Consider the following 12387-nt stretch of genomic DNA (forward strand, 5'->3'; position numbering starts at 1 on the left):
AATAACCAAAACCCAAAATAACCACAGTGGATTCGTATTCAAATAACAAACTGTCTGAATTAATTCTTTAAAATCTTGTTAACAGTATATAGTCTGATATTTACGTATACTAAGAATTCTGCGAAGAAGAATTTCGGATCCTGTACTGAGGTTTTTACTTCGAATTTTTGAACGAAGATCGTCAAAATCCTTAAATTGTTTTTTGTCATTTCGTCCCTTCATATCTTAGATTAATCTTTCTACATCTCGAAACTAGATTATACAAAAATTGCCTTAGAACTTTGTGAGACAATAGGCAATGTAAACTGGCGCTATACAAAACCATTTTTCCAACCAGTTATGTCCCAGGGAGCAGAATCATTGGCGCTACTTGAAAGGGCCAAAATCGAACTGAAAATCTTTGAAAGTGAAATCTTAAGAAAAATCTTTGGAGCATTAAAAGATAGTGACGAGTGGCGTATAAGTTGGAGCCATGAGCTAGACCAGCTTATGCTATAAAAGGTGAAAATATTCTAAACTTTATCAAAGCGCGGCGACAAAGATGAATCGATCAGGTAACGAGAATGGACACAATAAGAAAATTGTAGAGGCCAGAGCATTCAGAACTAAAGTAAGGGAAAGACCACGATCAAGTTGGATCGACGTAATCGAGGAAGACATGAAGAAGCTTTGCAAACAAAGTTATAAAGCAAATGAACTAGATGTCCACATGCGCGGGAGACCAAAGCTCACAAGGAGCTGTAGCGCCAAAAGGTGCTGATGACGTCTTATTTACCACGAATTCTTATATTGATGATAGCTGAACTGTTGACCACATCACTCAGAAATTCCCTTAAAACATGTTACATTTATATTAAGATACCACAATTTTTGTTTTTAAGAGGGTTTTCAATAAGAGCGCTACAAAAGCTTTTAAGGTTTGGAATATCAAAGAAATTCTTTATTCCTATAAAAGTACATTCGATGTAATTATGTATGGAACACGATTTCTTTTGCAAGGCCACCACGGCAAGCTTGCCGATACTGCTGCAAATTCAGGTTCGATATTCGTATTAAGCTCATCAATCGTCGCAGGCTTGTTGGCATAGACCATAGGCTTGACGTAGCCCCACCGGAATTAGTATAACGGCGCCAGATCGCACGTCCATATCATCCAATTCGATCCAAAAATATTCGGTTATCATTGCGCGGAAGCGGGAGGTCTTGATCATCACGGAAGAAGTACGGCCCAATAACGCCGCCAGCCTATAAACCGCACCAAACCGTAATTTTTTCGAGATGCAATAGTGACTCATGGACTACGTGTGGATTGATGCCTGACCATTAACAAATATTTTGTTTAATGACGAAGACATTCAGCCAGAAATGAGCCTCATCGTTGAAGATGATTTTTTTCGTGAAAATCCGGATAGTTTTCAAGTTGTTGCGCAGCCTAATTCACGAACCTTCGACGATTCTGGTGGTCAAGCGACTTCAGTTCTTGCGTTAATTTGATCTTGTAAGGATGTAGGCCAAAATCTTTTCGCAAAACGACGCCACGGAGATGCCCAACGCTTGAGAAAGACGTGTGAGAGACTGATTTGGGTCTTCCAAGCGGCAGCAATATTCTCGACACTACCGGCACTTCTTTGTCTCACTGACATGGGAAAATTTTCTATTGTGTTTGCGGATTCAAATTTTTTCACTAGAAGCTTAATTGTTAATCTGACAGGGCGATTATGACGACTATAAATTGGGCGTAGCGCTCTTAAAGTTAAGGCCACTGACTCCGAATTTCGGTAGTAAATTTTAATAATTTCGACTCGTTGTGGGATCGTATATCTTTTCATGATGAAACGGCAAATTTTACTGAGGAGAAATGTTAAATGACTTGAAAAAAATATGGCGTCGTTTGCTGTCCTTATCGGACTACTTTTGTAGCGTCCTTATTGAAAAACCCCATAGTTGTTAGTTTTGTGCACATTTCACATCCCAAAATATATCGAAAATCAAAATGTCTAAATTACATTTTTTCAAGCTAGACAACTGTTAATTTGAAAAATATTGTTTTTTCGTAAATTTTATTTTTTATGTTCTTCATAAAGCTTTTAACCCAAGATCTCGTTTAGTTAGGAAGATAGCTCGATATTTAAGTTAATTTCAGTTCATGTTATCAAAATAGATATAGAGTAATTTCTGTCAAAAAAGACTTCTATCAGAAACATGAGAATTGTAATAGTGTACTATAAACAATACCGAAATTTTGGGATTATGAACACTAATTTTTATGAAGCATTGAAGGATTTCTGTGCGTAGTGTAGAGGTAGCGACAGGCAGAGTGTCTATAACTCGTTAGGTTAACTTTCCCTGAAACTTTTAGTCATGACATCTCATATAATTAGAAAAATGGCTCCAAATGAAAATTAATTTTTTTCCTCTCTCCCTGAGGACCTCATCTGCTGATGCCGTTTCACTCAACCAATCAAACATATACATATGAACATTAAAAACTTACAAAGCAAACATTTACAAATAAACAATAAAAATACTATACATACATACGAATTAAACAAAAAATATAATTCAAGAAAGACACACTAACTGTTTTGCATTAGACTATAAACTATTATTTATTTATTTCTATTATTTTTATTATTATTATATATTATTGTTTAGTAACTTCTTATGAGTTGAAGAGAAATTTCACCTTTTTTTTGCAATAAATTATTATTTAAATCAATATACATATATAAATATATATATAATATATTAATGTTACTAGATTTGACACCGTTGTTGTGCCTTAAAGTTATTACTAAGAAATGAAGCGCTTATCTTTCGAACGTTTGTCATTTAATTAATTCTTTTGTAATTTATATTTATGCATTACAGTCTTTTATATTTATTTACACCGCAAAAAAATCTAAAACTAATCCATTTGGGTTGTAAAATTAAAAAAAATATATATATATTACATTTTTTATTAATTTTTATTAATAATATTAAATACATAACCAAACTTTATACATAAATAATATTTCCAAACTAATTTGTATAAAAGAACATTAAAATTGCAGTAATTAATGGCATGATTAAAACTGAAAACTTAGAAAAAATATTATTACAAATTAGCAATAGTGAAGAAACCCCTAAAAATTTTTATAAAAAACAGTGTATCCCAAACATTTGTTATACCCCTAAATGGTTTATTTTTAGATTTTTTTCGTGTATGAGTTAGAAAATGAATAACCCAGTAATCATTACATTTTCCCATCATACAATCACTCGCACATTCAACGCACACGTTAACTGCATTCATTTGTTTGTATGTTACATATATTGGTTAATTATTTTTAGTATTAAAAATCAAAAAAAAAAAAGAAATTCAAAATCGTTACATTTTTACACATTTATTTAGCATTCATTATGTTAATTATACTCTTTTCTATTTCTTCTTTCTATTCCTTTCCATTCACTTGACTTAAATTTTCTCCCCAAAAATTCAAAAAAAAAAAAAAAAAAATAATCAAAAATATTTTAGCCGAGTTGGCAGCTACAGATCGTGTTGAATTGAACGAAACCCCTTTGAAAGCCAAAGAAAATGAAAGCAAAAATATTTCTAATAAAAATTGTACTGAATATGTGAATGAATATAATGAAGGCACATCCGAAACCACAAATACCCATAGCACAACACATGCACCATCCACCACATCATCCTCATCCTCTATATCATCGCTCAGCTCCGATTCTTGCAACTATCCCATACCCAAACATCCTTACCCCGCCTATGGCTATGCATATCCATATCCCTGGTATCCGCCGCCAATGCCACCGACTAACGGTGAGGCATATCCGGCATGGCCGTACCCATATAGCATGCCTCCACCACCACCACCACCCTCAACACAGGTACAGACTAATGAACAAAGCGGCGATGCCGCGTCGCATACTCCATATGCCACACACTATCCTTACTATTATCCTTACTATCCCCCACCGCCGCCACCAGCACACAACCCTTATGCTTATATGCAAACGCCCCGTGCTCAAACCCCAAATGAATTTGATTCGCAAAATGCTTATCACGAAATTAATGCAAGCGCCGCATATCCCGCTTATGTGCCGCCATACCCATACCCTTACCCGGTAGCGCCTAGCTACAGTCAGAGCACGACGTCGAGTCGCGCTAGCAGTGTATTGCCCGACATCATTGTTACGCCCAGCACGGATGATATGCCCTCACAGGTTATATTGCAACATCACATAAAAATCGAAAAAAGTGAACCGCCAAAGCGCAATGATGCTGTCGTGATCGAAGAGGTCGCTACGAGTGACAATGAGATGAGGCCGCCAGAGTTGAGGCGCGAACAACGTGAGGGTTCCGTTATTGATATGTTGTCACAACGTTTGGCGAATATGTCCAAAGTTGTCGAACATAATCTGAATATGAGCAAAGATGTCGAGAAGAACTATGCCGGCGAGCGTGATAAGGATTTCGGCGAAAAATCACCGACGGATAACGCATCGCCAGTACCGGTAGGTATTGTAACTTTAGCTTCGGAGACCGAAGTGAGTTCGGACTCCGAAAGCAGCAGTGATGAGGATTCGGATGTGACGCCCAAATGTGTCGAAACGAATGGCTTGCAGGCAATAAAATCTGTCACAAATATACAAATCTACAAGAATGGTAATATAAACATAAACGAAGTCGATGATGAAGACGATGTGACAACGGCTGACGGCGAGAGCGATATCTTCGATGAGGATGACAATGAAGAAGATGTCGCTGAGGAGCTTGAGTTGGATGAATATATTGAGGAAAACGATGATATGGACTACGATAACCTGAGTGTCATCTACGAAGAGGAGAGTGAAATTGAACATAGCAGCGATAAGCCGAATACAATCATACAACGTGATGGTTCTAATGCCAGTGATGCTACAACAGTTGAGCGTGACGACGCTGTCGAGCAGCAAATTGAGGAGAATGACAACAATGACGACGCAGAGGAGGACTCCACCTCGGTTACCGTACGTTTACCATTAAAGTTCTCATTCAACGATGAGAATGTAGCCACTGTGGAGGTCGGCAAATCACAAATTGAAGAAAGACGCCATAGCACGTCTTCGGAAGGTAAGCGCAGCACTGCATTTGTCATTGCGGAACCTCAAAATGACTCCGACAATGAAGCAGGAGGAGCTTATGAGTACGATGATGATTGTGAAGTAAGTGTAACGATAAGCTTGAGTGGGTCTTCACGTTCGAGTTCAATGGAACGCAAGCCCGACGGACGACGCGTCTCAGCAGCATATCCAATTGAAGAGCTACCAACACCAGAGCCGCCAAGCGCAGCATCGAGTAACGAAAACGTTTCGGTGTCATTCTCAATAAATGCGCGCAACAAATTTATGGGTCAAACTATCAGGGATGATGTGACCAATAATATAGCGATGTTGAAAAGTGTGACGCACAAAGAGACCATACAGGAAAAAGTAAAAGAAGAAATAAAGGAACCAGATATAAGTACGAAACAAATAAAAGAAGGGCCAGTGATGAAAGAAGAGCCTGTGGCGAAAGAATCAGTTACGCCAGTAATTCCGTCCGACGATTTGGACTTCTTTGCTACACTACGTGCAACTAAGCTGCAAGCGCAGAAAATGATGGAGACATCAGCGAACTATTGGGGCAAGTTAAAGGAAAAGGAGGAACCCAAAAAGGAAGAAGTAAAGGAGGAAGTTGTCGTCTCAACTACAACAGAGCCCGACCCAGAGGTGGATGATATTTGGGCTGATAGAAACGAGGATTTACCGAAGCCGGTGCCGAAATTAAAATTAGCCGATGCTAAAGACGATTTCTGGTCCACATTTGCGGCGGCAACGCGAAAAACACACGAGGAAATGCAAGCAGAAGATGTTGTTGTAGAAAAAAAGTCGGTAAACACAGATATCAAGAAGGATGAAGCCCCTGCTCAGGTCCATGCTGGCCGTAAGGTCACATTTGGAGACACGGTAGATATTAAAAACAAGGTAGAAACTGTAGTCGAGTCGGAAGAAGTTGACTTTTGGGCAGAGATCGAAAAATCCAAGGAAACTAAGACAACTGAAAAGAAAACCAAACTCAAGACCGAAAATGCATACGAACGTAAAGAAATAAGTGAAGTTATGCATAGATCAAACACTATGAAGTCATCCACTAAGGTTCTACCAACAGCGCTACAAGCAGATTTGTATACACCGCCTCCATCACCACAGGTAGAAGAAGAGTCAATCGAGAGTGAGGACGATGATTCAGAAGCAGATGAAGAAGAGGTTCAGTATGAAAAAGGGAATGTTAGCAGAAAACTGTCTCAACCAAAAGCACCAGTGGAGGAGAAAGAAGATGAGGAAGACTTCTGGGCTTCTGTGGAAAAAGCTAAAGCCGCAATTGGCACAACAAAACAATACTCAACTTACGACAAAGTAGAAGTTCCATCAGCACAAACGGTTGTTGAAGAGATCGACTTTTGGGCTGACATTGAAAAGAACAAGAATATTACAGCTACAACGAATGAGTTATCAACACTCAACAATGTAGAGGCTCCTTCAGTCCAAGCCGTTGTTGAGGAAGTCGACTTCTGGGCCGATATTGAAAAAAATAAGAATATTACAACTACAACGAATGAGTTATCAACCCCCAACAACGCAGAGGCGACTTCAGTCCAAGCCGTTGCTGAGGAAGTTGACTTCTGGGCCGATATAGAAAAAAATAAGAATATTACAACTACAACGAATGAGTTATCAACCCATAATAATGTGAAGTCTTCCCCAGCCCAAGAGATTGTTGAGGAAGTAGACTTTTGGGCTGAAATTGAAAATAATAAGAATGACAGAACTACAACAAAAAAAGTATCAGCAATCAACAACGTAGAAACTCCTTCAGCCCAAACGGTTGCTGAGGAAGTCGACTTCTGGGCCAACATAAAAAATAACAAAGAACAAATTGCCACAACTGAACCATATTCAACAACCAACAATGCAGTGGCTCCTTCAACACAAGCCGTTGTAGAAGAAAGCAATTACTGGGCAAACATTGAAAACAATACCGAAACAACGCAGACCCCTCAACATATCTATGATCCCACACTTTACCCCGAAGAACCACGTGAAGTTGATACCGATGAAGAGATCGATTTCTGGGCTGAAATCGAAGCTAAAGATCAAGACACGGACGATGTTAATTTCTATAAATCTGCATCTTTCTGGGCCAACCGTGAGCGCCATAATTCTGTCGATGAAACACCTTATTCTAAAGTGTTAACTAAACCATTCCCTGCTAACTTGCCCGACGAGCCAACTGTAAACGTGGGTCTATGGGCAGCATTAGAAGCCGCGAAAGGTGAAGAACCCGAATACATTGACCCAGCTGTGGAGGAAGAGAAGGCTCTAGCAGCACAATTTAATGAGATCCCAGTGGAAGAAGACGCAGTAGATAAAGCAGAAAACTTTGAAGATATCAATAAAAGCTCAAGTGACATTTGGGATGTAGCATCTCTACACGAACCTGTTGTGGCAAATGTTTGGGCGCCACCGGTAGAGACCAATGAGCTTAGCAAGCCATACCAAGATCTCGAACAATGGATACATAATAACGATAATAATGAAAATACCGAACCGGTGGCGGAGGAGCGCACTAAAACTGAACGCGTTGAAGAGACAGATGAGGCAAATGTCAAACGCAATAATTACCGTAAAGCTATGGCCTTCTTCACTACGTCTATTGATGAGCAGAAGGAAGTGAACGCCGAGAAAAAACCAAGAAAAGGCCGATCTTCAAATAGAAACTCGCTAGTCGGGACAGAAAACGCGAATGTAAATGAAAAAGAAAGCATCGAAAATGCAGTAAACAACTATTACAAAGAAACCCTTGAACAATCCACAGCAAGAGGCAAGAGTGTCGGGCTCGACAGCTTCTGTACTGAAAATAGCCTACAACAAACCATAAATCAGACTAGATGTAAAAGTGTAGGTGTGGAAATAACAAGAAATACACTGAACACAGATGTTGATACCGAACCGTACACCACGGAAGTGTTTACGGAACGCAATAAAACACCAACAAACTTCGAGCAGACCTTACCCGAGGTTTATGTGGAGCCCATTGTAGAGAGAAAGCTTTTACCTAACGGTTTACCTGATTTGGGTCTTAAGAAGGAAGAGGTTAAGATTTCAGTACGCGATCGAATCTCTGCTTTCGAAACTGGTGCGGTGGAAACGCCAACCACAGCAAAGAAAACTGACGATAGCAAAACACACTCACTCTCGGTAGAGAGCTGCACACCCAGAGGAACGCTGTCGCGTAACAGTTCACAACGTTCCGAGTCGGAAATTGAGGAAGATGACTCCGGTGTAACGGATATGAATAAACCACTTTCCGAAACTGACACCGAATCCGAAAGCTTCCCCGAGCTGCGTAAAATGAGCAGCTATCAACGCGCCGCCACACATTCCAGACTCTTTAAGCTGCTGCAAGACGACAACGATCCGCTCGAAGACGAAAAACTAAGCAAAGAGCTCGCCGACGAATATCACTTCAAACCAAGCCGCCGCAAGATCGTACACAATGTATCCATCACACGTCGGCAGAATCCGAAAGCGCTTGCCGATGCCGAAACCATGACACAACGACGCGAACGACTCTCACTGCCACTACGTAAAAACACCAGCATCGATGCGGATAATCCCTCGACACCCAACAGTCCAGCCTCACCGATTATGGGACAACCGTCCAGTAACACTAGCGTCAGCGATAAACTAGTCAATGAATTGGTGCAGAGTCTGCTATTGAAACGCGATAGCAGCCATTTGCGTCAAATGCCCATGGAAAAGCTGCAGGCAGCTGCCAAACGTGTGCTTGAAGAGGAGCTGGACTCATTGGAAAATACATCGGTCGAGACGACACCGGCGCTCACACCAAACGACATCAAAAACGACAAAAGCTATGCCGACTACTATGATACATGGACGCACGCGAACGGCAGCGTCGTGGACGGCATGCCCCCAAAAGCGTATCGCGCTATGCAAGATGCGCAGCGGCGTAGTCCTTGGTCCGTGCGTTGTCCACGTGTACTCAGCTCGAAAACGATAAATCGCGATTTGGCGCGTGTAACCGAGTCGCCGGAGATTTTCGCACGAAATAGCAAAAGTCCCGACTGTCTCTCGCAATCGCGCGAGGGCTCGGTGAGTCGTTGGCGCAAAGTTTAGCGAGCTCATTAGGGTGGCGGCACATACACAACGGGCGAGCGTCGTCAAAACTGGGGGAAATCGTAAATGCTTAAGTAAAATAGCTGTTTAAAGTATAGTTGTAGGAAAATACAAATAACGGTGATGCAAATTAAAAATTTGAAATGAAATCTGTTGTGAAAGGCGGAATGCGCTTCTGGTGCATGGCACCAAAGTAATCTAAAAAATCAAAAATTAAAAAAAAAATGTCTCATTGCGACAGCTGCGCTGTAGGCAAGAGACACACATATGCAAGCCAACAATTTAATAAATTTACTAGTTTTTTTATTAGCTGGGTGGTAGCACCAACTCGCACAGTTCAAGCAACCCAAACACTGCCTTTTTGTACTCAGTTAATGGAAAAAGTTTAAACATAGCAAAGTTGGCGCATAGAGTGTGCTCAACTTTGAATTTATTGTAAATAAAAGTAATTTTAAATATTTCATAAAAACATAAAGTGATAGCCGCGTTAATCTTTTTTTTAATGCAAAACACTTTTGTAAGCAGAATTTTACATTTAGCCAGCCAGATTTTGCATTTTGCCGAATCATTCATGCTCTCAAAATAACCCAACCAGACCGCACAGTCACACAAATCATACAAACATAAAAAGTACACATTTCTGCCAAAAACAAACGAATCAGCAAAATAAAAAAATAAGAAAAATTAACAGTAAATAAAAAATAAAAATTGTAAAATCTGCAACATTTCGAGAAAAAATCAAAAAATATAAAAATTAACTAAAACACCAGCAATAATACAGTCGACCAGCAAAAAAAAACAAAGAAAAATCGTTCATTCGTTCGTTCGTTACCTCAGTGCCTTCATACAAGCACACATACATGCACACATGTGTATATCGTGCAAAATCACGTACTACACACATACTTCTATGTAAATATGTACAGAGCTAAATCGAGAAAATATCGTTAAATCGTCCAACCAATCAAGTCATGCAATCAAAAAACACCTCAGTCAAGTGTAAAAATTGTAGGTCAGTCGTAAACAGCCAAACACACACACACAAGCGTACGCACAAAGAAAAAGCGCGTAAACAGCAATTCGGCCGTCTTTTGTAAATTGCGAAACCAAAATTTATCATAAAACGTTAAACCAAAAATTTTCTTCTTCAACGAACAAAGTATTTTGCCAAGCTCATTCAAAATCCTAAGGTATCTAAAAGAAAAAAAAAATTTTCATTATTTTTTGTTCTCCAATTTTTGTTTTGCATAGATATATAGTTTACGCAAAGCTGGCTTTTTTCCCTGTGCTAATCATCCAATAATGTTTTCGTGAGAAAATCCACAGCGAGTAATTTAGACAATTAGCAATGTCGGCAATTTGATGATACACTAAATTATAAGGTTATCTCCACTTACAAGTCGGGAATGCTACGTTTTTTTTAATTTTTTTTTTATTATTAAACATTTTTATTTTTTTTTTTATAAAGAGGCATTTTGTGATTAAATCTACAGCTCTTAATTGAGTCAATTAGCAATGCCGCCAATTTAATAATTCACTAAATTAAGTGGTTATATCCACTTGCTGGTCAGAAAACCACTTTTTTTTAGATTTTTGAGAAGAGGCATTTTTTTAATAAATAAATAAAAAATCTGTAAATTTAATCGTTTTCAAAAAAATTAGATTCGCCTAATCCCAAAGCCAATATCCAGCAGGACCTTCAAAAAATGGTGTCTGGCAATGAAGCAGATTTTTCTGCTTAAAATTATCATAAATCCTAAAATCACAAAAAAAATTATTATGAACATAAATCAGTATATGCAATGAGCTAAGGACTAGTAAAAATTTTGTTTTTTATGAAAACATTTGCACTCCAGGTAACTAGAAACTATTCGAAGTTGGCCAAAAGTCCAAATTCCTCGATTAATACCAGAAAAATATATTTTAAGATCGTGTGAAAACTTCACGTCGAGGGAACAGCCTTTTACCTCAAAGACTCTGAAAACAGCATTTCGAGAAAAGCACATTTAAAGTTTTTGCCACCGATTACATTAATTAAAAATTCTCTCATATTTCCGAAATAATTGACGGACAAACACCTTCATTTTCGGACAGTATTGTTAAATAGTAGTATACTATATGTAGTACTTGTATGTATATTAGAGTGGGTATAAAAAACAAATATTTTGTTTTTCGGTTCTTAGGAAGGTAGGTTCTTAGGCACCTCTAAGGCACCTCACCAGGCATGTGTTCTTAATCTTTACGGGAAATTTTATTATCAGGAAAAAATCATAGCTTGCTTCCAACTACTTGAAAAAATAGCTCAATTCATAGAAAATTGAAAGCTCTGCAAAATGGTCTTTTACGATTTTTCGGAAAGCTATTAACGGTTAAGGTTTGATTATTTTAAGGCGAATTATTTTGAACAATTTTGTAACTTTTTTACATTTTAAATTGCAAAAATTTTATTAGAAATTAACTGCTCTAAAAAATTTCATAAGTGAATATAACTCCTTATAGACTTTTCGCACAGGAGTTAATTGATCAATTAACCGGCCTTTGCATGACTATAGCGCTAATTTAGGTCGACTTTTCGATACAAAATCTGAAACTCGGCGGGTTGTTGTCCACACTGAAATTTTCGCTGTATTTAACTCTGCCGGTTGTTGTCTAGGCTGTAAAATTGGTTGTGTGCATTGATAAAAAAATAAATAAATTGAAAATATGCAAAATGAAGCACACAAGCAAATATAACAGCTGATCGCTATTCGAGCCCATCGTTGATGGAGTAGTCGCCTATGCGAAAGGGTAAAACTGGTTTCTTAATTATAATCTCAATCTACTAAATTAATTTGGTTATGCGAAAAGGCATGAAGGAGTTGTCTAAAAAATCTTTAAAATAAAATTTCAAAAAACTTTTATTTCAATAAAATTGTTGCATACCTTTTAGCGTGCAATATGTACGTGTAATCAACGATGCATACTTTCAGGCATAATTATGAAAAATTAGAGTTATTAATGTTGAATATGACCGCTGGATTTTTATGGAGCTAAACTTTATTATTGCTTCATTACTTCCTCGCCTCAAAATGTTTAAAATCTATTTTGTTTCTAGAAAATCAAAAAAAATCAAATGTGTTTTTTACCGTCTCTGATTTTTATTTTCCTCCCAGACGATTTATACTT

At 38.3% G+C, this 12387-nt stretch overlaps 1 protein-coding gene across 9 annotated transcripts in view; it reads left to right on the top strand.

Moving 5' to 3' along the window:
• LOC126753350 (protein piccolo) overlaps positions 1-12387 on the top strand; it is an 83981-nt gene that overhangs the window by 67546 nt on the left and 4048 nt on the right. For all 9 annotated transcript variants that reach the window (XM_050464728.1, XM_050464729.1, XM_050464730.1 and 6 more), the window contains one exon: positions 3521-10412. In XM_050464728.1, the coding sequence (XP_050320685.1) occupies positions 3521-9222 (5702 nt within the window). In that variant the 3' untranslated portion in view covers positions 9223-10412. The remainder of the gene's footprint in view (positions 1-3520; positions 10413-12387) is intronic.

The sequence above is a fragment of the Bactrocera neohumeralis genome, chromosome 3 (assembly GCF_024586455.1).
Source record: "Bactrocera neohumeralis isolate Rockhampton chromosome 3, APGP_CSIRO_Bneo_wtdbg2-racon-allhic-juicebox.fasta_v2, whole genome shotgun sequence".
NCBI classification, from domain to species: Eukaryota; Metazoa; Arthropoda; class Insecta; order Diptera; family Tephritidae; genus Bactrocera; species Bactrocera neohumeralis.